Source organism: Gorilla gorilla, chromosome 21 (assembly GCF_029281585.2).
Source record: "Gorilla gorilla gorilla isolate KB3781 chromosome 21, NHGRI_mGorGor1-v2.1_pri, whole genome shotgun sequence".
In the NCBI taxonomy this organism is placed as follows: Eukaryota; Metazoa; Chordata; class Mammalia; order Primates; family Hominidae; genus Gorilla; species Gorilla gorilla.
Window position 1 is genome coordinate 72,021,660 of NC_073245.2, and position 26,177 is coordinate 72,047,836.

General features: G+C 52.8%; 1 protein-coding gene across 5 annotated transcripts in view; it reads left to right on the forward strand.

Moving 5' to 3' along the window:
• Window positions 1-26,177, forward strand: part of PHACTR3 (phosphatase and actin regulator 3) — a 269,873-nt gene that overhangs the window by 155,624 nt on the left and 88,072 nt on the right. For all 5 annotated transcript variants that reach the window (XM_055372872.2, XM_055372873.2, XM_004062456.5 and 2 more), the window contains exons 2-4: window positions 9,541-9,702; window positions 14,187-14,264; window positions 21,638-21,820. In XM_055372872.2, the coding sequence (XP_055228847.2) occupies window positions 9,541-9,702; window positions 14,187-14,264; window positions 21,638-21,820 (423 nt within the window). The remainder of the gene's footprint in view (window positions 1-9,540; window positions 9,703-14,186; window positions 14,265-21,637; window positions 21,821-26,177) is intronic.

Sequence of the window (26,177 nt, forward strand, 5' to 3'; positions counted from 1 at the left end):
GGTTAAGATCAGGGCTTTTACAGCAGATGACCTGAGTTCTAAGCTCCACTCTGTCACTAACTAGCATGTGCCCTGGGGTAATTATTTCACATCTGTGTGCCTCCATTGTCCTCATCTGTAATGTAGGTGATGAAAATAGTTCTTTGCTTGCCAGGGTCATGATGGAATACAATGAGCAAATTCATGCCAGGTGCTCAGCACTGAGCCTGTTGCACAGCAAATGCTCAGTAGATGCTGCCATTGCTGATGACAGTGATGAAAAAAACAAACCTTCGTATTCCTTGGCTCTTCCATATGTGTGAGTGCCCCCATCCTCTGCCTTCCTGCCTTCAGCCTTGTTCCCCCTGCAGTCTTCCATTCTCACCGAGATTCCATGTGGTCTTCTCACAAGGCTGAACTTGCTCCAGGCCCCTCAATGACTCCACACTGCCCCCAGGACTCATCACAGCCACACAGCTCTTCTTGGTCAGGTCCCCACACGCCTTCCTAAGCTCACCTATGTCAACTCTGTTCCATAGACCATAAGCTGCAGCCTAAGGGTTCTCAAGTTCCAGTGCACAGACCCATGCCAGCAAATTAAGAACACTAAGAGCAATGCAGTTGGGTTTTCATTTACGAATGTAGAATCAATTAATTTTTTTTAAGAGACAGGGTCTTGCTCTGTTGCCCAGGCTGGAGCACAGTGGTGCAATTCACTGTAACCTGGAATTCCTGAGCTCAGGCAATCCTCCTGCCTCAGCCTCCTGAGTTGCTAGGACTACAGGTGTGCATAACCACACCGAGCTAATTTTTTTTTCCTTTGTTTTTGTAGAGACAGGGTCTCACTGTGTTGCCCAGGCTGAGCTTGAACTCATGCCCTCAAGCAGCCCTCCTGCATTGGCTTCCCAAGCCACTGTGCCCAGGCCTAAAAATTCTGTTTGTTTGTTTTTTTCTGAGACTATATTTTTTCTATTATGTGTAGTAAGTTGTGATGAACATAGATGATTGCTTTGTGTAGTGTGTGTGTGTGTGTGTGTGTGTGTGTGTGTGTGTGTGTGTGTGTGTATGTTGGCCATTACTGGCATAATGGACATTAGCATATCTGTGTGGATCCCAATTTTATATGTGGAAATTTTACTGGGTTTCTGAGCCTTAGAGACTGGGGACCTCAGACCTAGCTTCCCCAAATGACTGCCCCTTCCCCAAACACCATGTACTGCCATGCATTTATGAATTTGCACGTTTTACTAAAATCCTACTCAACCTCTAATACCCAACTCAATTATCACTACCTACTACCTCCCCTAGCTTGTAGTAGCTTTCTTAGAGTTATCCCACCCTCAAGCAGGAAAAGTTGCTTCCTCTGCTGTTATAATCCTCTTTCTTGATTCTTCCTGGTGGTTCCAGGTACCTTAGTTTTCTCAGTGGTCGCTGAGTCCCCTGGGAGAGAGGGTACCTAGCACCACTTTGTCCCTCAGGCCTAACACTGTGCTTTGTTCAAAGACAATGGTCTCCACGTATTGGTGATACAGGTAAGGACTCAAAGAAGAAATAGAGGTCATATCTCAGCTTCTTATTTGCTTCTATTGTGGCTCATGTCACATTATGAGGTTGCCTTACACTTTCTGTGTTCCTTCTTTTCTCCTCCATAAATACATGAGCTTCATGCAGCGGGAAACTGCAGGCATGTTGATGGAATTTACTGCTCTGTCAAAACTCAGAGCAGTCCTGACACACAGCAGGCCCTCAGCCGATATGATGAATGGGTTTGTGAGTGAATGAATAAAACAAACAAGGAAAAAATTATTTTGCAATATTATCTGATAGAGATGGCACCTTTCTTCTCTAAGAAATCAGCCATGTAGCACATGGCACTGAGTACCTGACCTCACTACCCCAGAGATATGGGGCTTTCCTTCCAATATGTTTTTGGGGAATTTCGTGAAGTGGAAGGATAAGATAAGATATCTTAGTGGATGAAAGATGAGGATGAAAAAATACCTGATGTCACTAAAGGGTGGACATCAAAGTCAGATGGATGAGGAACAGACCCTGGCTCCAGCATTTGGCAGCCCTGCACTCCGGATTCACAGGTCGAGCAGGTGTTTATTTGAGCACCCCCTGGGTGCCTGGAACCAGCAAAGATGCGAGACCCAGCAACAAGCACGAGAGTGACAGTTCTCATTGTCATGGAGCTTATGTTTGTTCTCATGGGAAATGCAGATGACAGTCAATAAATAGTGAATCCCAGGACACAATCTGAGAGTGATCAGAGCTAGGATGGAAGGAAATGTGAATAAAGGGATTGGCTCTGCACCAGGCATGGAAATTAGCCTGTAAGCTCCATGAGGTCAGCTGTTCCGTCAGTCCTAGAACAGTTCTTGCCTCATAGCTCTGTGTGGCTGTTGATGGGGGAAAGGGATGGAGTTAGTTACCCAGGGACAAGTATACCAGCTACTGTGAGCCTGAGAGAGGCCTGGGAGAGGGCTGGCTGGAGTTGCCAAAGAGGCTGGAGCTTGTCCCTTGAGTTGCAAGCATGTGACATCAACAGGGGAGGGCCAGTTGCCCCATCCATCATCTGAGGACTGAGGCTGTGTGTAGCACTTCCTCACACAGATGCCAGGTGTGACAGACATTTCCCATTAATTAACCTCTAATGCCTCAGAGGTGGCAGAGGTGCCGTGGAACCTGGCACTACTGTTATTCAGAGGCTGGGGGGTGCCTGCTAATGTGTTTGCACCTTCCAGAGTCTCTCCAGTGTGAGAAGGCAGTTCCTCAGGAACTGCAGGGAGAGACGGGGAGAGAATTCCTGGAGTGGGGGGAGGTGCTCCCATCTGTCCCCTCCCTCTGTGGACAGGTGTGCATGGGCCACATGCACCCACCCACAGATGGCATCCCACCCATGCAGGTGCACACCCACCCACGCCCATGCACACTGGCTCCGCAGGTGCTCACCCGCCCACCCATGTAGGTGCACACCCACCCATGCCCACGCATGCTGGCTCTGCAGTTGCTCACCCACCCACCCACCCTCAGAGATACACACCTACCCACTCTGTGCACACCTGCCCACCAGCATCTGCAGGCCACACCGTGCCATGGATGACCACACCTGCCCCGCTGTACACCTGCAGTGATGGGCTCATGTCCTCTGCCCTTGGAGGGGTTTGGAAGTAGTTTTCTCCTCTGAGCAGCACTATTTTGAAGTTTCTCTTCTTGGGCGGAGAGTCATAGCTCTCACAAGCCCTCCCCTGGCACAGTCCTGGGCTTGAGCCACCCCAGGGAAGGCAGAGGGGAGAGGGAATTTCCTCCCAAGGGGAATGCAGAGCAGCACAGCCTGGGGCCCCTGGGCATGGGGTCTTCACTTCTCTGATGACACTTGAGCCCCTTGAGGAGCTGCTTAGACTAAGGCATCTGTCCTGGTCAGTGCATTGGATTTTTGGTTTAGGAGCAAAGGGTCTCTTGAGCTGAAGACCCTCTAGTGGCTCCCTGCTGAATTCTGAATCAGGTTCAAGTCCCTGACTACGACCCTCTCTGCCTCCCCAGCACATCCACGCCTCTCAACCACTGTTTCCTCCTGTCTTGGACAGCCTGCCCCTTTCCCATCATAGCCCCTGTCCTGTTCCCCACTGGGGCGGCCCTCTGGAGCACCCAGTGCTGACTGTGTCACAGTCGGTCAGTCGACACCTGCCCTCGAGGCTCCCTGAGCAGGCCCTGGGTCCTGTCCTTCCTCGCGTCTGTGGGGATCCTGGTTCAGGGCTCTCTATGTCCCCCTGGCACGTGCCTGAGCTGTTGCTGGCACTGGAGATACAGCTGCAAACATCCATCAAGGCCCTGCAGTCAGGAGCTTCAGCTTGGGGCATGGGCAGGAGGAGTGGAGACAACTACAAACAGGCAAACAAATAAGTGTGTGCGTGCATGTGCGTGTCTGTCTGTGTGTGTGCATGTGTGCGTGTATGTGTCTGCGTGCATGTGCATGTGTGTGTCTCTGTGTGCATGTGTGTGTCTGTGTGTGTGCATGTGTGCGTGTGTGTGCATGCACACCAGCTGATACCTGTGATGAGAAAAATAAAGAGGAAGGCAAGAAATAGTGATGAGTGCTATCCCACATGGGGTGAGCCAGGACTGTTTAAATTCACACCTTTATTCATTGTTCATCTCCTACAGGTGAGTACAGCCCCACAAAGGCAGGCATTGTCTCTTTTGTTCACCTCTGCACACCCTGTGCCTATTAGGATACATGGCACATGGTTGGTGTCGGTACGTATTTGTTGAAAGGTGGAGTGAGTGAGTGAGTGAGTGAATTCTTAAAGGGAGAGAGGAGTGCAGTCTCCTCAGTGGCCAAAGTGCTCCCTTGCCATCCCTCAGCTCTGCTGTGAGGACCACTGTGTGTCAGAGACGGGGTGGGAACCCCAGAACCTGCTCCAGCCACTAGGGCAGAAGTGGGGGGAGGCAGCTGATTAAAATAGTGCAGGTGGTGACAGTGGTCCTGGCAGTGATGGTGGTGGGGGGGGGGAGGCGCCACTGCCCCTCCTGCCCACCTTCCACCAGTGGAAGCAGTCACATAGCCACAGCAAGAAGGAGACACCATACCCCCCAGCAAGGCCCTGGCAAAGGGGATGCAGGGAGTCAATGCTTCAACCTCCTGTTCGTAAGTGGCAGAGCCAGGAGGGGAGCCTGGGGTGCCTGGTCCCAGCCCCCATGTTCTTCACAGCTACGTCACACTGGCTTCCATGGCACATGGCAAGCACTAATGCACAATAAGGATGATAATAAGGGGGAGGGAGCAGCAGAGCACAGAGAGCTGCACAAGTTTAGTGATTAACTTGGATTTTGTCCTAAATGAGAAGGGAAGCCCTGGGGCTTCCCTGGGGAAGGGAAGTGAGCAGGAAGTGATAGGGTTAGAGCTCTATTTCTAAGACATCAGATCACAGGAAGACCAGTTGCTGGGGCAGGGATGCTGGTGCTGGACCAGGGTTGTTATGATGCAGGTGGCAAAGAAAGTTGGGTTCATGGTCTGATCTGTAGTTTATTCTGTGTGCTGCTCCGTTTTGCCTTGGCTGCTAGGAAGCTCAGGGCACACAAATACCCTCCTCTGGAGCCCATGTGGTGTCTGTCGTGGGGACCCACCTAACTCCTTGATGCTGTGGCCCTGAGCAGACCCTGATTCCTCCAGATCCTTCCTGACACTCCCTTCATCCTGCAGCTGTGTATGTGTGTTTCTGGTGATTGCCGCCGATCCTTTGTGAAGGAGGTGAGATATAAATAAAGCAATGATTATGCTCCATCCTCGTCTCCTCTGCTCATCCCTGGAGATCTTCGTCTTCATCTTCAGCTGAGCTTGGAGGCTTGGGGAGACCTAGCCCATCCTTCCCCTTGTGCCAAGCATGCTCAGGACAGCAGGCTTTCCCAGGGCCATGTGGAGTCACAGTCTTGCTCCCATCTGGTGTCTGTAGGTGGAGGAAGGAAAGGAGAGGATGAGAACATGGAATGCATTGTCTCTGAGAAGAGAAGGATCCCTGTACATCCCTCTGCCTCCCGTGGCCTTGGGGAGAGGGTGGCCGGGAGGATCTGTGGTTAATTGGTGTTCTGCAGCTGCCTTGGTTCCACACATTTCCTGGGCTCCCACTGGGTACCAGGCACTAGGTGCTGGGGTCACCTCAAAAACACAGTGGAGGATGCCATTGCTGTAGCTTCCTTAATGGTTTGCAGAGCCCAGAATGTCAAACAAGACATTCCTGGGCTTGTCTTTCCCCATGGGGCTACTTTGTGGAGCATCTGTGGACACAGCACCTAGCACAGTTAACACTTGTATTAGTCCGTTTTCATACCGCTACAAAGTGCCCCCAATAAAACAAAAAAGAACTGCCCAAGACTGCATGATTTATAAAAGAAAGAAGTTTAATTGGCTCAAAGTTTAGCATGGTTGGGGAAGCCTCAGAAAACTTACAATCATGGCAGAAGGTGAAGGGGAAGCAAGACACCTTCTTCACAAGGCAGCAGGAAGGAGAAGTGCAGGGCAAAGGGGGAAGAGCCCCCCTTATAAAACCATCAGATCTCAAGAGAACTCACTCAATATCATGCGGACAGCATGGGGGAAACCATCTCCCTGATCCAATCACCTCCACCTGGTCTTTCTGTTGACACATGGAGATTATGGGGATTATAATTCAAGATGAGATTTGGGTGGGGACACAAAGCCTAACCATATCAGCACTCTATTAGTAATGCCTGGAGAGAATGGCCTCATGCCCCAACCCACCTAGGGTGGGCCTGGTTTATCCTCTTGTCTTGGTGTCCCATCCTTCTGTGTTCTGCTTTGGGTCCCCTCGATGCAGCTTTGGAAGGTGAGAGGGGCCTCTGGAGTCAGGGTGCTCAAGGTCCTGCCCTGCCACAGCATTTCCCAGCTCTGAGACCAACAAAAAAAATGGCTCAGGGCTCTGATCCTCAGTTTGTTCATCTGTAAAATGGATATAAAATGGAATGATCTCTAGCTCATAGATTTATTGTGAAGGTAAAATAGGACAATGCCTTAGGATAGTCCTGGCCCTGCACAGGCAGTGACCAGCGTTTACTCCATCATCATTGTTCTATTGCTCATATCATAGAAATTATTATAATAGAAATTTTGACCAAAAGTTACCTGCACTGGCATGGTATGTTAATCAGAGTGATGATAAAGTCTAGACATATAGATAATATTATTTTACATGGATGATAACATGAACTATTAATAAACTGTGTATTGTGGATGTTTATCTTTGTTTTCAGATTGTTTTTCATTTTAATTTTTTTTTAGAGACAGGGTCTCTCTCTGTAGCCCAGGCTGGAGTACAGGTGCAAATCATAGCTCACTGCAGTCTTGACCTCCTAGGCTCAAGTGATCCTCCTGTCTCAGACTCTTAAGTAGCATGCACCACCATGCCTGGGTAATTTCCAAAAATTTTTTTGTAGAGGTGGAGTCTCTGTGTTACCCAGGCTGGTCTCAAACTCTTGGGATCAAGGGATCCTCTAGCCTTGGCATCCCAAAGCATTATGATTACAGGCATGAGCCACTGTACTGGCCTTCCCAGAATTTATGACCACACTGAGTCCTCCCCTCAACCTTACCTATCAGGGATGATTATCACGGTATCTTTTTTTTTTTTTTAACAGATGTGGAAACTGAGGCTCCAAGAGGCCAGGTGGCTTACTCGAACGCCCTGGGCTAGAGACAGGTGCAGTCCTTTGGAAGCCAGGCCCTGTGGAAATTCTAGAGGCTGCCAGGCAGGCCGCCTGTCACTGGGGGCACAGAGGTCACTGCCATGTGGGGCCTTGGGCCCTCGGGTGCTGCCTCATATGGCTCTTCTCAGGCTGAGCGCTGCAGAGCCCAGATTCAGAGCAGGCCGTCCTGGACCTCCTTGGGGCAGCCAGTGGCATGCATGGGGTGCCTTAGGTGGGAAATGTGGGAGTGTGACCCCTTCCCTGGGTCTGAGGGGCCTGGCCCATCATAACCCCCGGCCCCTTGGACACTGGTAATGCCCCTTCCCCTCGAATACTGGTGGTCTCCTTCCCTGTCCTCTCTGACAAAGGTGACCTCCTTCCTCAGGTGAGCCCTCATGCTAGCCACGCCCTCCAGCCCTTCTCCCAGCATGTCCATGCTTCCTGGGGCTCTGAGGTCTGCATCAGCTTAGGGCTCCCAGCCCCTTCCACAGGTAACAAGGCAAATTCACCTGCTGGCTGTGGAACTGACCACACGCTGACCATGGGAGGCTGAGCCAGCTGTGGGGGAGTGTGTATGTTCGCAGGGCGAGGGGTCCTGGCAGAGGTCTGGGCTCCTGTGGTAGCAGCCGTGCTGGGGAGCACCCCACGGGTCTGCGGTCTTCCTCCCCCAGCGATACTGGGAGGTTAAATCGGAGCCTGGATGGGACTCAGGTCCTTGTTGCTGCCAGAAGAAATGTCCCTTCCCTGTCCCAGGAGGCATCTGGGGCAATGTGCTCATTTATTCTCAGTCCTGCCTGGGTGACGGCCTGAACTCTGCTCTACACTGTGACCCTGGGATGGAGGTGACGCTGGCTTACTTCGTGAGCTTCTCTAACTTTACCATTTTGTTAGTTGCGTTTTGTTTCATTCTAACTAATCTTTCCTGCTAAGGGACACACGGCATGTGCTACAAAAACAGCCTATGAAGCACATCTCCCTCTCTCCCCCGCCTGCCAACAGCCAGGGCTCCCCATTTCTTTCTTTTTTTTTTTTTTCTTCTTTTTTTGAGACAGAGTCTCACCCTGTCGCCCAGGCTGGAGTACAATGGTGTGATCTTGGCTCACTGCAACCTTTGCCTCCCGGGTTGAAACAATTATCCTGTCTCAGCCTCCTGAGTAGCTGGGATTACAGGCACCCGCCACCACACTCAGCTAATTTTTGTATTTTTAGTAGAGACGGGATTTCACCATGTCGGTCAGGCTGGTCTCGAACTCCTGACCTTGTGATCTGCCCGCCTGGGCCTCCCAAAGTGCTGGGATTATAGGCGTAAGCCACTGTGCCCAGCCCTGGAGTTCCCCATTTCTTTGGAGGGCCCACAGACATTTTCTCTCCACACACCAGTGTGTGCCTGTATACCACCCCTGTTCACACACTGGTGGTGTGTGCGTGTGAATTTGTGCGCTGGGGTTTTCTTTGGCCTGTTTATCTCAGATCAGTTTCCTGTCTGTGTTTGGAGATCCACTTTCTTTCTTTCTGCATCTGCACACAGGTGGTTGACAGGACAGACGCTGACTTACCCAGTCCCCTGTGGATGGGTATGTAGGTCGCTATGAGTCTCTTTTACAACAAACAGCACTGCCATGAGCTTCCTAGGACGTTCATCTTCACGTGTCCCAGAGTCTACAAACATGGCCGTTTCATGGACAAGGAAGGGGTCCAGGAGCACTGCTTCCTCTGCCTGCTCACAGACGTGCTCACTCTGCAGCCGTTTGCTCAGAATTCTCACCGGGCTGGCTCTGCGTTGGGGTCCAAGGCTGCCCCAGGCCTGGGCTCTACCTAGAAGAGGTGGCAGCCTGGCGGGAGGGCAGGCAGGCAGAGGTCTTTGCGGCTCATTGGTGCCTGCATAGGTAGCTTCATGGGCGTAAGACAAGGGAGTGACCCTGTCTGGGACAAGAGGAAGGTAAAGACTCTGGACAAAGTCCTATTCAATGGAGGAGCTGAAGTTTATGAGGCAGAGAAGCGGCTGGGAGGTAGAGCAGCGTGGGTGGAGGGCAGAGCACGAGCAAGGGTCCTGGGCAGGCAGCGTTTCGTGCTGGAATTAGGAACATCTTCACACGTGGCGCGTCATATGGCGGAAGGCGAAGGCTTCTGGTGGCCATGAGTGGGTCGCAGGAGGGAGGGTCTCACAGAGGGAAATTCAGCGCACGCTGCTGAGCTGCTGCGGCCACCGTGGGCACACTGCTTGACAACCCTCCTGGGGTCCAGGCTTTGGGGGGATCACTGGTGACCCCTTAGGGTGAGAGGTCGTCACCTTGGGCCCCCAGGAGTCACATAGGTTTGGTGGCCACTTGAGGTCCCCCCTTGGTTTTCGTCTTCCAGATGAGATGGACCAAACGCCCCCGGCGCGTCCTGAATATCTGGTCTCAGGGATTCGAACTCCCCCTGTGAGGAGGAACAGCAAACTGGCCACCCTGGGCAGGATCTTCAAACCCTGGAAATGGAGGAAAAAGAAAAACGAAAAACTGAAGCAGACAACGTCAGGTAAGGGCCTGGTGACAGGCGCGGGCAGGCTCTGGCTGGGACCAGCGTCCTTGGCATGGTGCTGCAGCCCCTGCTGATCTGTGACTTCTTGGCCCCTACACAGGAGGGGCAGATGTGCTTCATGGCCTGTGATGGCCGGGAGCCACGCAAGTTACCCCGCTGGCCCCTCCAGGGCCCACCTGGCCTCCCTGAAGCCCTGGGGTGGAGTTGGCACCAGGCACCCCATGTGGGACACTCTGCCCAGACCCTAAGGTGCCCACAAGTCCACTGGGACCTTGTTAAAAACGAAGCCTCTGATTCATTTAGGGCTGGGTTGGGCCAAGACACTGGCTTTGGAGCAAGGTCTCATTCGCTGGCTTCACTTGGGTGGCGAGCCCCCAGCCCACGCGACTCCTGCACCACCTCACCTCCCACACCTGCAATCTCACTTGGAGGATGCTGGGGCCTGGGTCCTACCCCCACAGATGCAGGTTTAGTTGGCCAAGAACCCCCTGGGTGACTCAGGGTTGAGGCCGTCGGTTTGGCTTTGACACCTCTGGGCCTCTCTTCTTCCTGAAAGACAGAGGCTGCTCCCCGCTCCTAAGCTGTCTCAGCATGCCTTCCCTACACCCTCCCACCAAAGCATCCAGAAGGTTCCTCCACTCACCTCCTGCTGCCCCCTCACACCCTGCCAGCCCTGGCTCTGTGGGAAGTGGGATTGTGATGGCTGGTCCCATTGCCCCTGCCTCCTCGGAATCCACCCTGGGAACTGCAGCCATGAGGCTGAACCACAGACAGGGTGGACACAGGCAGTGATGACGGGACAAGCAGCCATAAGGCACATAACGGCAGAACACGGCCCCCCAGCATTTGGCACGGAGGAGCCAACTCAACCCTCAGAACCTCCTGCTAGGCCAGCACTCCCACAGGATCCTGCCCCATCGTAGGGATGGGGAACAGGCCCAGAAAGGGAAGTCACTCACCCAGGGTCACACAGCCAGCAGGTGGCGGGGCTGAGGCTTGGACCCTGGCAGCCAGGTGTGGTGGCTCATCAGCCTGGGCTCTGCAGATGGCAGTGTTCTGAGAAGAGAGCCGGGAGGAGGCCACATCTCCACCCCAGGGCCCCGCCTCCAGCCACACGCCTGTGAGCCGCACCTAAGAACAATTAGTGAGGGAGCTGCTGCTGTGGAATCAGTCCCGGGCCTCAGGAACCGGCCCTGGCGAGTGCCCGTCTCAGGCTGTTGCCTCGGGGGGTCCCTGGGGTCCCATTTCCTTTCCAGCTCTGAAGAGGCGCAGGCTCCAGGGCTTTGAGGATGGTGGAGACGAAGGCCAGGTGTTACAGCGCCCAGGCCCACGGCAGGGGAGGCGGCCAACACCGACAGCAGGCCCTCCACTCATGCTTTTGTGTGTGCTTTACAAAATTATTATTATTATTTTTTACCAACCAAGAAGTTGATAGATGAATTCTTGTTGAAGTGGAAACAGAACAAGCATCATCATTCAGCAGATCTTGAGCACCTCCTGTGTGCCCAGTACCAACAGGAGGGGCCCAGGCCCCGCCCACCCAGAGCTTTCTGCAGAGTAGGGAGTCAGGTGACAGTGTGGAAGCCACCAAGTGAACCAGCACGTGAGTCGATTGCAGACTCCGGCGAGGCTGCAAGGCAGCCTCCCTCACTGGATGCTAAGCTCAGCTAGGTGGGCGGGTTCCATTTGTTCCCCTGCATCTGGCAGGGCCCCTTGCACACACACGGCACTAATGGGCTCTTAGTGATCCAGGCTTAATGGCAGGATCACTGAGCAGGCCCTGGGGTGGAAATGAGCAGGGCGAACACTGCTTTGGGCCCAGTGGTCGGAGAAGACCCAGGTGAGGAGGCTGCATTGAGCTGAGATGTAATTGGTTCACTGAGAAAGGCAGGGAAGAGCATGGCAGCAGTGGGAACAGCCCTCGAAAAGGCAGCGAGCTAGGGAAGGCAAGTCTGTGCAGCAGTGAAAGGCCAGGGGACTGGAGCAGAGTGACCTCCGTGACCTCAGGGGGGTCTCTGACATTCTCCAGGCCTGCTGCCCCCAGCGGTGGGACTGGAAGGCTGAGGTTTGTCTTCTGAGGACTCTGGGCTCTTTGGCCTACTCCAAGCTGTGCCGTGTGAGTTCACCAGCAAGATGCTCTGGGGACCCTGCAAGGGCATTGGAGGTCTCGAGGTTTTTACCTGCAGCATCCCCACCTTCAGGACTGCCATTCGGGCATCTGGAAATTCGAGGAACAGTGCTGCATTTTGTTTACTTATTCCAAACCACTATTTTCCCTTAAAGCAGGGGGTGTTATTTGTTTCGGCATATCAAATTCCTGATTTCACGGGCATCACGGGTTAGGATGAGTTGAAGTGAATGCAAAGATGATTGAAAGAGAAATATGTAGCAAACAGTGGTTTTGGTAGGCGAGGCTGGGGAAACCCGCTGAAGATGGCTCCCAGGGGCTGCAGGATGGAGCAACATCTCAGTCCATGCCTGCCCTGGCAGGTGGCTCAGATCCACTCAGCCATTTACACACTGTACCACCTTTACAAGCTGCACCACCACTGATGTCCCCATCCCCAAGAGGGGGAGGGTAGACCCTCACAGCTGCATCTTTGGGTCATTGGGAAGTCCTTGAGTCAGTGCAGGCAAAGACCTGTGATGTCTGAGGCTAGCCACCATGAGCACCGCCTGGTGCCGGCCTGGGGACGGGGTCCACACAGAGCTCGAGGCCTCCACCCCTGTTCTTCTTATCTGCTTTGTGAGCCTGGCTGCAGCCTCTTTGCTGACACCTCCCAAGGTCAGCATTCACTTTGTCAATTTTATCCACAATTCTGGCACCTGGAAATTGGCTTGGAAATTGGGACCACAGAAAGGAAATTTGTTTTCTCTGCCCAAAAATGTCCCCACCCTGCTGTGTTTGGGTTTCCCTTTTCATCCTTTGGCTTTAGGGTAAATATCCTCAGGGAAGCCACCCCGGAGGTCAAGGATGGGATGGGTTTCCCCAGACAACTGCCCCCCAGTCAGTCCCCCACCCCAGGCCTGACTTATTCCTCCTCGCCCACTTCTAGACACTTGCCATCTGTCCTCCCACCTGTGCTGGCATCAGGCAGAGGCTGTGCCTGTCTTGCTCATGGCAGAATCTCCTGTGCCTGACATGGTGCCTGGCACACAGTAGGTGCTCAGTAAATGTGTAAGGGGTTTCCATAGATTGAACACCTGGTCACCATGGCCTGTTCCCCCAGTGGAGCTCCACCTGTGAAGGCTGCAGGGCTTCTGCCCTCCGTGACTCCCCAGCACCCAGCTCAGCACTTGGCACATAGCAGGTGCTCAGGAAATGATTTTGAATAAGTGAAATAATTCCATTGCCAGTGCCTGTTTGTTATCTGCCTCCCCAACTAGACATTAAGCTAAGCCAGGTGGGCTGACTCTGTCTGTTCCCCGGCATCTGGCAGGGCCCCTTGCACACACACAACACTGATGGACTCTCTGTGATCCAGGGTTAATGGCAGGATCGCTGAGCAGGCCCTGGGGTGGAAATGAGCAGGGCGGGCACTGCTTTGGGCCCAGTGGTCGGAGAAGACCCAGGTGAGGAGGCTGCATTGAGGTGAGATGTAATTGGTTCATTGGGAAAGGCGGGGAAAAGCATCACAGCAGTGGAAACAGCCCTCGCAAAGCTGCATCTTTCAAAGAAAGGGTTGAGGTGGTTATGTAGTCTTGTATTTGGAAATTGGGGCTCACCTGTGGGCAAACAGTTTTCCTGACGGAAGGAAGAAGATGATTGTGGAGCAGCCCGAGGCCTGCCTGTGAAAGAAGGGAGAATGGGACAAGGTGGGGGCCGTTGCTCAAGAGTGTTTTGCTCCGGGAAGGGGAGGCAGAAAGGGCTATTCTGAAGGCGGAATTGACAAAGATTTGGCAAATTAGGCTTGGTGGAAGGGGACTGGGGGCTGGCCTCCTCCCTTCCTGTCCATCTGGTAGACTGGAAGCTTTTAACCTGGGTTTATTGGAAGAAGCTCTAGTGGGAGAGCCGCACAGAAGAATCTCATCTGTGAGTGGATGTTAACAGCGGCCAGGAGGCACTTCGCAAAGGCGAACAGGAACCGCAGAAAGGAGCCCGGGGTGTTGGGGGCAGAGGGAGGGCACTTTCCTTGGTTGGTAATTTAGGGAACATTTGGTGAAGGGCAGGAATGGCTGGTGAGAGCTAGCTTAGAGAGGGGCGTTATATGTGGAGGGGCTTTCCAGATAAATCACAGAAATGATCGCTGTAGAATATCTGCTGCGTGCACTGCTCTTTAGCTGTGGTTTATGTACATTGCTTAGCAGCACTCTTGGTAAGAAAGTTGGGCCTCGCCAGTGGACTAGGCCCCCTAACCCCGAGGCGCCTGCTAGCTCAGTGTTTTTGGTCTTTAAACTTGAGCCTGGCATTGGCTGTGGCTTGGACCAGGCCCAGTGACACCTTTGCCCAAGACTCACCTGTGTGTTTGTGTGTTGGGCAGCGCTGGAGAAGAAGATGGCCGGCAGGCAAGGCCGAGAGGAGCTCATCAAGAAGGGGCTGCTGGAGATGATGGAGCAGGGTAAGTGGGACCCGTCCCTGGCTTGGAAGGGCCCGGTGCTGGGAATGCAGAATGAAAAGTCTCACATGAGCCCAGGAAGCCCATCAGAAACAGAGTAGAACCCAAGGAGGGCCGTGTTCAGATGAAGACTGCAAGGCTGGAGAAATGACCCATGTCAGGAGCCATTCCATTGGTCCAGCCCCCAGGGGCATGGGAGACCCCATTACTGAGCTGAAGAGCTCCCCCTCATGGCGCCACTCCTCTCTGGGGAATGTCTAACAGAGCTGGGTGTGCATGAAGCTGGTGGTTTATCCCAGTTCCTTTAAAGTGGTAGCAGTGGTTTTTTCAGCATTAATTTTTTTTCATATTCCCATTTCAGTCCTCCATTTGGGCAAATTATTTTTAATTCCACTATTACCTACCCCCCTACCACCATGTAGGAAGCATTCAGGACATGCTGGGGCGGGGTGGGATATTCTGCATGCCCTGTCTCATTGGTCTTCCCAGCATCCCTGAGGAGAGGGGCAGTGGTCATCCCACTTGCAGATAAGGAGTGTGAGGGTCTGGGCGGTGACTGCCCCAAGTCATTGCAGCCTGAGAGCAGAGACACAGAACAAATCCTGATCTCTTGGTCTCTGGTCTAGAGAGTTTAATCTCAGTGGTGTCTACATAATCATCTTTGTTTCCAACTTTCAGAAAGGCCAGTTATTATCACTCATGCAATTAACGGAACAGAGTTCTTTAATTCCCAAGTCTTTCTCTTTGTGATGGATTCCTGGAGGTGTGAGGCCCAGGACTTGGATGCTGACACTAGCCCTTGGTGCCTTCCGGTTCCCTGAGAGGCTAAATCTTGGTTAGGAGGTTTCACAACACCTCACTGCCTCTGGAAGACTCTCTGGAGCTGGACCAAGCTCTGGCCTGCTGATTTGAGGAATCTGGCCATGCATAGCCAGTTTCCTGAGGCTTGCATGGATATGTTGAATTCCTCTCTCCCCACTTCAGCCTTAAAATATTACTAGTGTCTTTGTAATTTGGCCCAAATATCAGGAATTAGGAAGGAAGCTCATGAAATAAACTAATCCAGATTTTATGCAGCCGGGCCTGTCAGCACACAAACCCGATTGTGGGCCCAGGCTTTTGTCATCGTTTCCTTTCTTTAGACTCGAAGAGTGAAGTATTTTGATGATGCTATTTTTAGGGGAAATCTACATGGGAAATTGCTTCATAGTGATAATAAAACCTTACATGTGCGAGGAAAGATTGGTGTCAAGTCCCGTGGCACTCAGATGGTTAACGCCGTCGTGACGCTCGGATTTGGTGGAATGCGGTTGATGAGCTAGAAATCTGGAAGATTTTCATTGGGATGGGACAAAAAAGTGCCAAACTCCGGCATTTTGAATATGTTGCCAACAAGCATACCTTTGGATCTTAGGGAAGGAGAAAGGAAGATGAAAACAATGCTAAGGCCTTTTCTCATCTATTCTAAAAAAATATACTACTTTTGTTGAGTAAAGAGTAAGTATATAGATTTGGTTCCTCTCAGAAATGAAGCTATAGTTTGACTAATTAAAGGGGAAAACTTCTAGGAGCGTTGGCTTTTTTCCGCTCTGAATTTTTGCAAGATGACTTTGTCTGATGAAGTCATAGCAGAGGCTGGAGACGAATGCTTGGCCGCGGCCAGGCTGACAGTGTGGCTCTCACCCTGCTGCCGTGGGAGCCTGGTCTCCGGCTTCTGTGCCTCTGACGGCGACATCACACACCCGCAGGCTTACGTAATCACTTTAGATCAGGGTCGGCAAACCTTTTCTGGAGAGGGTCAGATAGTGCATATTTCAGGGGGCCGTGCAGTCTCTGTTGCAACTACTTTTCTCTGCTTTTGTAGCCCAAAGGCAGCCGGAGACAGAACATGCGTGAGAGGGCATGGCTGTGTCCCAGGAAAACTTTATTTATGGCCACTGGCCTTTGAATTTTATATAATTTTCATGTACCACAAACTATTATTTTTCTTTTGATTTTTTTTCTTTTGTCAACCATTTAAAGATGTCAAATCCAGGTGGGGGAGCTGGATTGGTCCCCACATTGTGGTTTGCTCATCTCTACCTTCCATACTCTCTCTCTTGCTAAATGATTATGGACCAGGGACTAGAGTGGCCTGAAACACAGTCTCTTTCCTTGCGAGGGAAAATGCACTCCTAAATTGATGCCATGACATTTTATTGAGGGCCCACTATATGTCAGGGTCTGGGCTAGCTGCTGAGGACACAGGTGAGCAAAATACTGTTCTGAACGCACATCCAGTGGGGCCATTAGGCAATCCCACAAAAAGCCGGCAACTCACGACCACGGTGAGTGCAGTGAAGGATGCAGCACCCTAAGATCATGAGACAGGACCTGACCTGGTTCTCAGGGGGCCAGGAGATGTTTGAGTCAGGTCCAAAGGTGGGCAGGAGGACCTAGGCTGGTTCTCAGAGTTTGTTGCATATTAGGATCACCTGGAGAGATTTAATAACCCTCCATCGCTCAGGCAGCAGTTAAATTAGATGCGCTGGGCGTGGGACCCAGGCAGCAGTGCTTCCTCATCCTCCACAGCTGATTCCAACTTTGATGCAGGAAGGTTGAAAAGCCAAGAGACAGAAGGAAGCGGGGAGTGACTTCCAGCCCACAGGAGCAGCAAGCGCAAGTCCCCGCGGTGGAAGGGACCTTGAGATGGTGGGTTGGGTTGGAGGAAAGGAGGAAGGAGGAAGCAGGAGAGGGAGAGGGGCTTGGGTCAAGACGCCTCCCGTCTTCCCTGCCCACACACCGGCTGGGGTGGCAGAGGCATGACCACGCTGCTGCGGGAGCGTGGGGCGGCCACAGTGCGAGTGGGTGGGGTCTGCGAGGAGCCCGAGTGTCTCTGCAGGGAAATATCAGGGACCGGGCAGCAGGGGTTGCTCTGGGAGGGGACTTGGACTTGCTTTTCACAGTCGACTCTTGTGTGCTGCTTGAATCCTTTACTGTGTGCCACCTGTAATCAACCTGTAATCAACGTGCTGTAATAACAGGATCCACGCAGATGCTTGGCCACAGGCTCCCGGCTAAATCCTTCCCTGCACCGCAGTTTCCGTCCTGCACTAGCTTCAAAAATGTCTTTTCTCACTGGGTCGACCTGAGGTCAGACCCTGTCTGTCCCTAATCCTCCTGGTGCTGGGTCACCGGGTCCTCTTGCAGGATGACTGGAATTGGTGGTGGTGGCTGTGCACCTGCCCTCTCCGGCTCAGGGGAGGATCAGGCTTGAGGGCTGTTGCTCTGGGGTAGGCACGCAGTGCCGCCGCCTCTGCTGTGGATGTGAGGACTCCCCAGGGTGAGGAGCAGAGGCGCTTTCCTGGCTTTGGGGTTAAGGAACCGGCTTCAGCCACCGCCTTCCGCTGCTGGCAGGGACGAAGCTGCAGCCGGGGGCGCCCTCCTGTGGCCGGCCAGGCTCATGAGCCTCCCTGCAAGGTGGACGGGACTTCATGCAGGACAGGCCCTGTGAGGCTGTGGGAGTGGATTGTCAGGGACTCCGGAGCCTCATTTGAGCCCCCTCGAAACTCACATTTGAACTTCCTTGGCCAGGACAAACCCCAGGATTACCCTCTGCCCTGCACACACGCATGTATGCACACACACATGTACATACACATTGGACACCCTGGAGCTTGCCCTGAAGCAGGTGGGCAGCCTGGTGGAGTGAGCCAGACTCTGGGCAGGGCCAGCAGAAGAGAGCCCGCCAGCTCCTGGGGGTGAGGCAGCATCCAGGGCATGAGTTTGCTCCCTCTGGGGTGTTATTTATGATCGATGGTCTGTTTTATGAACCACTGTGACCCCCTCCCCTCTCGTTCCTGTGACTCTAGTCATCAGCTTGGACCTAGGAAGGACCTTGCTGGTGGCGTTATTACATGACTAGATGTGTGCAGTGGAGCCCGTTGTGCCCTGGGGAGGGCAGAGGGGACCCCTCTGCTCTCTTCAGTGCTCCTTCCACCCTCGTCTCAGATATCCATGACTAAGTGAGGCCAGACCAAATCTCTGGTACAAGGGGTCCCCTTCCCCAGCCCCCTTGCCCTGGTCCCCAGCCCACGTTTCTCTGTGCTAGACACTGTTTATGTTCTGAATGACTTTCCTCCATCTCCCTGTATGCGTTGACTTGGCATTTTCTTAAATAATTTAAGGAATTTCCTACCCCGTCACTGGGTATAAAAGAAGAGAGTTTATTACTCTGTGCTGTGTTCAGTGACCTGAGATTGACTAGGCATTCTTTCCTCAGGGAATTGGACAGTGACAAATCAAGTCTATCTGGTTTCCATGTGGTAGGAACGCCGGGGGACACATGTCTGCACGTGTGCACACACATGCACGTGCACCTATGTGCACCCACCTGTGCTTGCACTGTGCACATGTGCCACGACACACGTGTGTGCCTGCCTGTGCATCTGTGAGTATGTGTGCATGTCTGCAGCACGTTCCCTCTCACTGTGGCTGCTCAGGCGCACTGCCCCGTGCTCCCCTCTGCAGCCCTCAGAAGGAGAGTGGCCGGGCGGAGGCTGACCTTCCAGCGAGAGGAGCGGGGCCTGGGCTCCCACCACTCCCCCAACCCCTCCCCATCCAGCGTTTCTTAGCAACAGCCCTGCCACCAGGGCTATTTTGGGAACTGAAACTTTTCACTGAACATGATTATGAGATGGAGCTCTGACCGCAGCCCAGAGAAGTCCTGCAAGAAGTCCTTGCAGAAAACCTGCAAGAAAGCAGGGGAAGGTTCAAAGACTGTGGAGGGGCATGGTGCTTTTCTGAGTCTGGAGACCTCTGGGCCTTCCAGGTTCAATGTTCTGACCTTTTTATAGTGGCAGTTGTGATGATTTTGATGATGATGATGGAGGCATCCTTATTACTAACAGCAGTGACAGTCATGGCAGCAAAAGACCTGTGCGTTCTAAGGTTTGGTGTCCGTAACTGCAAGTGGTGGGTGGCAGCCTTGCCTGTCACATACGGTAGGTGTGAAGCTCAAGCTGGCAGAGCCCTGTGCTCCCCCACGCCAGCTCTCACATTCCCTGTGTGTTGCCAGGCAGAGCCCCGTGCTCCCCCACGCCAGCTCTCTCATTCCCTGTGTGTTGCCAGGGGCTGGGTAAGCTGTGCTGTCACGGTTGCACGTCAAATGCGAGTACGTCGGTCACGAGAAGGGGCTGATTTCAGTTTTCAGCTTTGTGACCTCTAATTTTGTCTGCTCGGTGAGCTCTCTTGGCTTGTATCTGGGTTGGTGGGCTGTTATAGCCAAGGGTCAAATCTGGCTCAGGACCTGTTTTTATGTGGTCTTTGAGCTAAGAATGCTTTTTAAATAGAAAAGACTTTCATAAAAATTAAAAAAAAAATCAAGGGTTGCAGCACGGGCGATACAGCACGTGGCCCACAGAGCCCGTCACAATGGCCATCTGTGCCTTATGGGAAGAGCCTGCCAGCCTCGCCTGGACCTCTGGGCAACTGACGCGGCTGCATGGATGAGATCGTCCAGCCCTAAATCTCCAGACTTCTGGCATGGCTGACCTTTTCATTCTCCCCGGAGGAGACATGTGCGGCAGAGGGAATATGATCAGCAGCGATGACAAGCTCAAATCTCTTCCAGGGTCCCAGGCAGGAAATGGGTCTGGCATGAGTCCTGGGTGTGGTGAGGACTCTGGAGGGAGAAACGGTTCTGTCCTAAGCCTGCTGTTAGCAGATGGGCCCAAAGGTGCAGACCAAGGGGCCAGATCACTCTTGTCATCCTCCTCTTCTCGTTGTCAGAAACCATCACCAACAACAACAGAAAGCACATGTAAAGTGCCTATCTTATGCCAGACACATTCCATACCTTAGCTCCGTTAATTCTCACAATGTTGCCATGAAGCAAGCAGAAATATTATCCCCATTTTATAGATAAGGAAATTGAGATCCAGAGGAATTTGCTATTTGGGCACAAAACACCGTTTGCAGGTGGTGGGACGCATGATGGGGTGACTGTATACTGTTTGTCCAAACAGGACACTTTTAGGAGTGAAAGGGACACTGTTGAAGGACACAGGGATGGCAGGTAGGAATCAGGACTGACCAGGTCCTATGGACCCTGACCCTGAAGTAAATGTTGCCTCCTCCTTCCACTGCCAGGATGGGACGTGTGTGGAAGGAGGTCAGCGTAGGCTAGCATCCCCAAACGGCCACCTTGTGGCTGGGTCGACATGTGCAGGTCACACTGCCCTCTGCACCGGGCCTCCAGGAGCTGCTGTAGAGATTGAGAGGAGTCCTGCAGGGCTATGTGGAGGCTTGGTGCATGGGGCTGTAACGTGCATCTCAGTGACGTGACTGTGACTTGCTGGCCGAGGGCCCTGCCATCCTACAGTTGGGTAACTGGGCCATTTATTTTGCTCTGCAAGTGCTGAGCCCCTCACCATTAAGGTGCAAACCCAGGGATGGCAAGTGAAGGGCCAGACCCTCAGAGGCTGCAGCAGCCGAGCTTCAAGAGAGGGAAAGCACCAGGTCCTTCCTTACGCCCTGCTAGTGCCTCCTCTTCTGGGAAGGCTGCCTGTCAGACCTAGGGACCCCCAGCTCTGTGGCCCCTCCATCCATGGGTGTGCCCCGTTCCTGGGCTCACGGTGCCATGTGTGGTCATCTGCATGGCTTCCTCAGAGTGTGAGACCCCTGGGGGCAAGGACTGTATCTTATTAACCTCCACCTTGCCAGGGTCTATTACAGTGCCAGACACGTAGCCGGTGATCAATAAATGCCTGTTTAATGCCTGGCTGAGGGTCAAACGGTGGGTGCAGAGGTGAGTTGGTCCTCTGCAGCCACGACAACCCCTGCATCTCAGAGGCCTACAGCCATCACCGTTTGTTGTCCCCTGTCTGGGTTGGCCTGTGATCTGCCCCATGGGTCTGCTGACTCCAGCCAGCTGCTGGGCATGTCTTCAGGGCAAAGGTCCAGGGAAACAGGAGGGACGAGCAGGGATGTGCAAGCACTTCTCATGCCAGTCCTGCGTCATACCCACTGTGTCCCATCGACCAAAGCAAGCTCCAGGGCAGAGGCCGGGGTCAGAGTGGGGCTACTGCAAAGGTGCACGGCAGTGGGTGTGGACGTGGCTCAGGGGCACTGTGCAGTCTCCCACAGGTGTCAGAGGAAGAGTGCACACAGGGAGTGGAGTGTAAGAGCAGAAACCAGGCTAGGGTGTGCTGAGGTGCCCAGGGCTCCTGTGGAAAGTCCAGACTTGGAGAGGGACTCCTAGGGTGTGTGGTGAGGGGGAGAGGGGTGGGGGACCACCCAGAGCCTAGAATGGATACTTCTCAGAAAGACTCTTGGGATGATGGAAGGGATGAAGGAAGGGAGGCGCAGGCCCAGCTGACAGCTACATTTCCTTGTAGATGCTGAAAGCAAAACTTGCAACCCCGATGGAGGACCCCGATCTGTACAGAGTGAACCACCCACTCCCAAGTCGGAGACGCTGACTTCAGAAGATGCCCAGCCCGGAAGCCCCTTGGCCACTGGGACGGACCAGGTCTCCCTGGACAAGCCACTGTCCTCAGCCGCCCACTTGGACGATGCAGGTACTTGCTGGAGACCACCCGAAGTTGAGCTTCTCCTAGAATGGCCATACGTCCCCACTGTTGTCCTTGGCTATAGCTTAGGCAACAGCCCTCGTAGAACATTGTTCTCCAGAGAGCTGGGCCCCTGCTCTAAGCGCTGCCATGCTGTGCTGCCTGGCTGGGTTGAAGTGTTTGCTGGGGCACTTTTCTCTACTGTCTCTTTCCAAGTCTGGCACAGCCGATAAGTGAAGGTACTTAACGATGTTTATCTTCCTGGCACACCTACCCCCCTCCCAGGGCGTCTTTGTGTTTCTCTGGGAACTTCTAGGCAGGAAAGTGCTCTCTGGAGGGGCAAGTGCCCAGTGGGGGGATTTTAGTGACCCTAAAAGGGTAGGATGTAGGGTTGAGGGACTTTTCTGTGGCCGAAATCCTGCCACAGGAGGCCTCTTGGCCTAAGAGGTGCTGAAGTCCCTGCGTGTGTGCATGCCTGGGAGCTGGTCGGTGCTGATGCAGGCTCAGCATGGATGCTGAAGTCCCTGCGTGTGTGCATGCCTGGGAGCTGGTCAGTGCTGATGCAGGCTCAGCGTGCTGCAGCCTCTGCGGGGCTCTTCCGCTGCTTCTTGAGGGGAGGTGGGCTTGGTGCCTTGCTCCAAGCCTCAGTTTCCCTCTGTTAAATGGGAAAAGTAATGGACCTACATCAGGGTTGTTTGGAGGGTGGGAGGAACTTAGCACAGTGTCTGCCGTGTAGAGTGACTATTATCAAAGGCAGTAGGGGCTTTGCGTAGTGGTGGTTGTTTTTATTTTAATTGAATAGACCAGGGCGCTTCCCAAGGATAGGGAGAAGGGAGGAAGGATAGAGGGGAGGAAAGCAGGAACTGGCCACAGACACCTGCAGATGCTTCACCAGCTCCTCCTCCTCCTGCCCACCTGGCAGAGTGATTCTTACGGAGCTTCACTGTTGACTTGGAATCCTGATGTCTCGTAAAATTTCAAGCTATAAGCGAGTCTCACACGGTTTGGGGGTGGGAAGGTGAACGCGTCTCTCCGTGAGTGTGGGAGGTTGGAAATCCAGGCCCCAGGACAGCCTGCTGGGCTTCTGCTTCAGAGCAGGTGGACACCTGGTCCTCCGTGCCCGGGACTTCCTTCTGCCACACAAGGGTGGCACCACACACTCGCAGGCCTCCCGTCCACAACGCCCCTGCAGCACTAGCGGCACCTGCCCAGAGGCATGCTCAGCCCTCTTCAGGGGTGGCCGTGTCTCTCCAGTTTCACTTGGCTTGGAATTTGGGGTCTGAGAGTTGTGACCTCTGGAGGGTCCCAGCTCTCACGCAGAGGCCCCCTCCACACACACAGGTCTCTGTGTGCCCCAGGCATCTGACTTTGGGGCTGGCGTGGTTCTTTTTTTTTTAATACTTTAAGTTCTAGGGTACATGAGCACAACGTTCAGGTTTGTTACATATGTATACATGTGCCACGTTGGTGTGCTGCACCCATTAACTCGTCATTTACATTAGATATATCTCCTAATGCTTTCCCTCCCCCCTTCCCCCACCAAGCAATGGCAACAAAAGCCAAAATTGACAAATGGAATCTAAACTAAAGAGCTTCTGTGCAGCAAAAGAAACTACCATCAGAGTGAACAGGCAACCTACAGAATGGGAGAACATTTTTGCAATCTACTCATCTGACAAAGGGCTAATATCCAGAATCTACGAAGAATTCAAACAAATTGATAAGAAAAAAACCCCATCACAAAGTGGGTGAAGGATATGAACAGACACTTCTGAAAAGAAGATATTTATGCAATCCGCTGGCATGGTTCTTAAGGCTGAGCAGAGCCTGGCCTTCCTGCCGTGGTGTGGTCCCCACAGCCCAGCCCTTGTGTGTGGCCTGCGAGCCTCCCTGAGGGAGGCAGGGCTGCTGCTCCCAGCCCCTGCTGGGGCTCACGCTTCTCCTTGGCAGTGATTTCTGTAGCTCAGCTCAGGGCCTGTGCCTGCTCCCCTCAGTGCCCTCTTCTGACCTCGGACACACGCTCTCGCTGTCTCTCCAGATGCTGGGTGTGGGGATGGGTTCCTCAGAGCAGAGTGGGTCTGTTGAGATTACACATTTGTATCAAGGACCCTCTCCTGAGTGAGGCCTGAGGGAGGCCTGAGGGAGGAGTGGGAATCAGCTGGGCAGAGAGCAAGGTGCAGAGCATCCCAGAAAGGGGAATGACATGCAAAGACAGGGGACAGGAACATACACGTTTTCTGTAAAGGGCCAGAGAGGAAAGAGCATCAGCTCTGCAGGCTGGAGGTGTCGGACGCAGCCACTCGCCTCTGCCCCCTGGTAGCACAAAAGCAGCATCGGTGGTGAAAGGGTGGGGCTCTTGTCGGTGGAACTTTATTGATTAAAAAAATCCAGGGCCCGATGAGGTGGGTCACACCTATCATTCCAGCACTTTGGGAAGCCAAGACAGGAGAATCACTTGAACCTAGGAGTTCAAAGTCATCCTGGACAGCATAGCATGACGCCATCTCTACAAAAAAGTTTTGTTTTTTGTTTTTGGTTTTAATTAGCTGACTGTGTGGGCACACACCTGTAGTCCTAGCTACTCACGAAGCTGAGGCGGGAGGATAGCCTGAGCCCAGGAGGTCAAGGCTGCAGTGAGCAGTGATCACACCACTGCACTCCAGTCTGGGTGACAGAGCCAGACCCTGTTTCAAAAAAAAATTTAAAATAAAAAGCCCACAGATTGGAGAGAGAGAAGAGGCCTGGCAGGTTATCCCTGAGGGCAGCTGGAACCCCCCAGGGATGGAGAGTCGATGGGATTTGCCTTGTAGGAAGCGCTCTGCTGGTGACCCGGCAAGACCTGGGGGAGACTGGAGCCGTGCATGGTTCCCTGGGGACTTGTCTCATTCCCGGCTTCCCCAGTGTGGGTCTTGTGCCCCTGGGATTTGTGAGATGACTTCTTATGAATGGCATGTGGACAGACAATGAGAAAACATTATTAATGTTCAATTAATAATGAAAATGTTTAAACAATAATGAAAATACTTTTCAGTAATTAGGGCAAGTAGTATTGGCTTCTCATTTTGGGTAATGATAGAGATTTGCTTTTTCTTATAAACAGATAAAAATGTAAATTCACTTAAAGTAAAATATAGCAAAAAAAAGTATAGAAAGTACAGAGGAATGTCCAAAATGTCTAAAGCAGGAGCCACAAGTCTGATTTAAGAAAGACCATTCCATTCCTTAGGAATGCAGCTGGCTTATTAGCAGTTAGTGATATTTGTCATCATGCTGGGGATAACAAGAGGTGACACAAGTGGCTGCCTGCATGCAGGGTGGAGGAGCGTGCTCTACTAATGACTGCACATTCATTAGCTTACTTAGCCCTGGAAGCAGCCCCTGGAGATCTCATGCCCATGATGAAATGCTGGCACACAAGTCGAATAACTGGTCCAAATGACTGGAAACAAAGGGCAACATCTTTGACATCAGGCCGACCTGGGTTTGAAACACACGGCTGAACTCCTTACTGAGCTGTGGGGCCATGGGCAAGTGACTTAACCTTTCTGATCCTGTTTGATCAACTGTAAAATGAGGATAGTAGTCACACTGACCTCCCAGGGTCGCTAAAATTAAATTAAGTGATCCCCAGGAAAGACTTATCTCCATCCTAACCCACACGGAGCACCTGGAAAGTGTCTGCTGCTGCTACTGTAGCGTCACTGTTATTCTCACCATCATCGTTGTCGTCGTCATTGTCATCTGTCGTCTTCGTTGTCAAAAACAACCCTTGGAAAGGGATGTACTAACACAGTATTTAGCTGCCTACAGATGCTCCCAGAGAGGCCGTCTCTCTGGTAGCACGTGTGTTTTGGGATGTGGGGCCACCTGCAGTTTGTTATGGCTGGGACAACCCCGAGGCCTCATCCAGCCCTGCAGGCCTGGGATCCTGTGCCAGGGACCCTGCGCCAGGGACATCAGTCACCTCCACAACACCAGGTCAATGTTCAGAAGCTTGGCCGTGAGCAACATCCCTATAAACAGGGTATAACTTAACACAGGGACATTAAATGCACTGGTTAAAAATTCGCAAGCCAATGTTTAAAAATCAGGAGTGTTCACAGAAATCCAGATGTGCAGTTTCTTTTCAGTCATCGAAGTTCAGGCCCCCCTGGATCCCTGTTCCCACACAGCCAGGGTCGCTGGAGCTGAACAGAGTCTGTCCCTGTAGATGGGTGTAGGAGTTTGCAACCCCTTGCATGAAGGTTAAGAGCCTAGTCTTTGGAGCCAATCCCTGTGTTACTGACTTTTAATCTTCTGCTTTGGGCCTCAGTATTTTGTGATAGAAGGAGTTAAAGCCTGAGGCCACTGTGAGGCAACGTGGTCC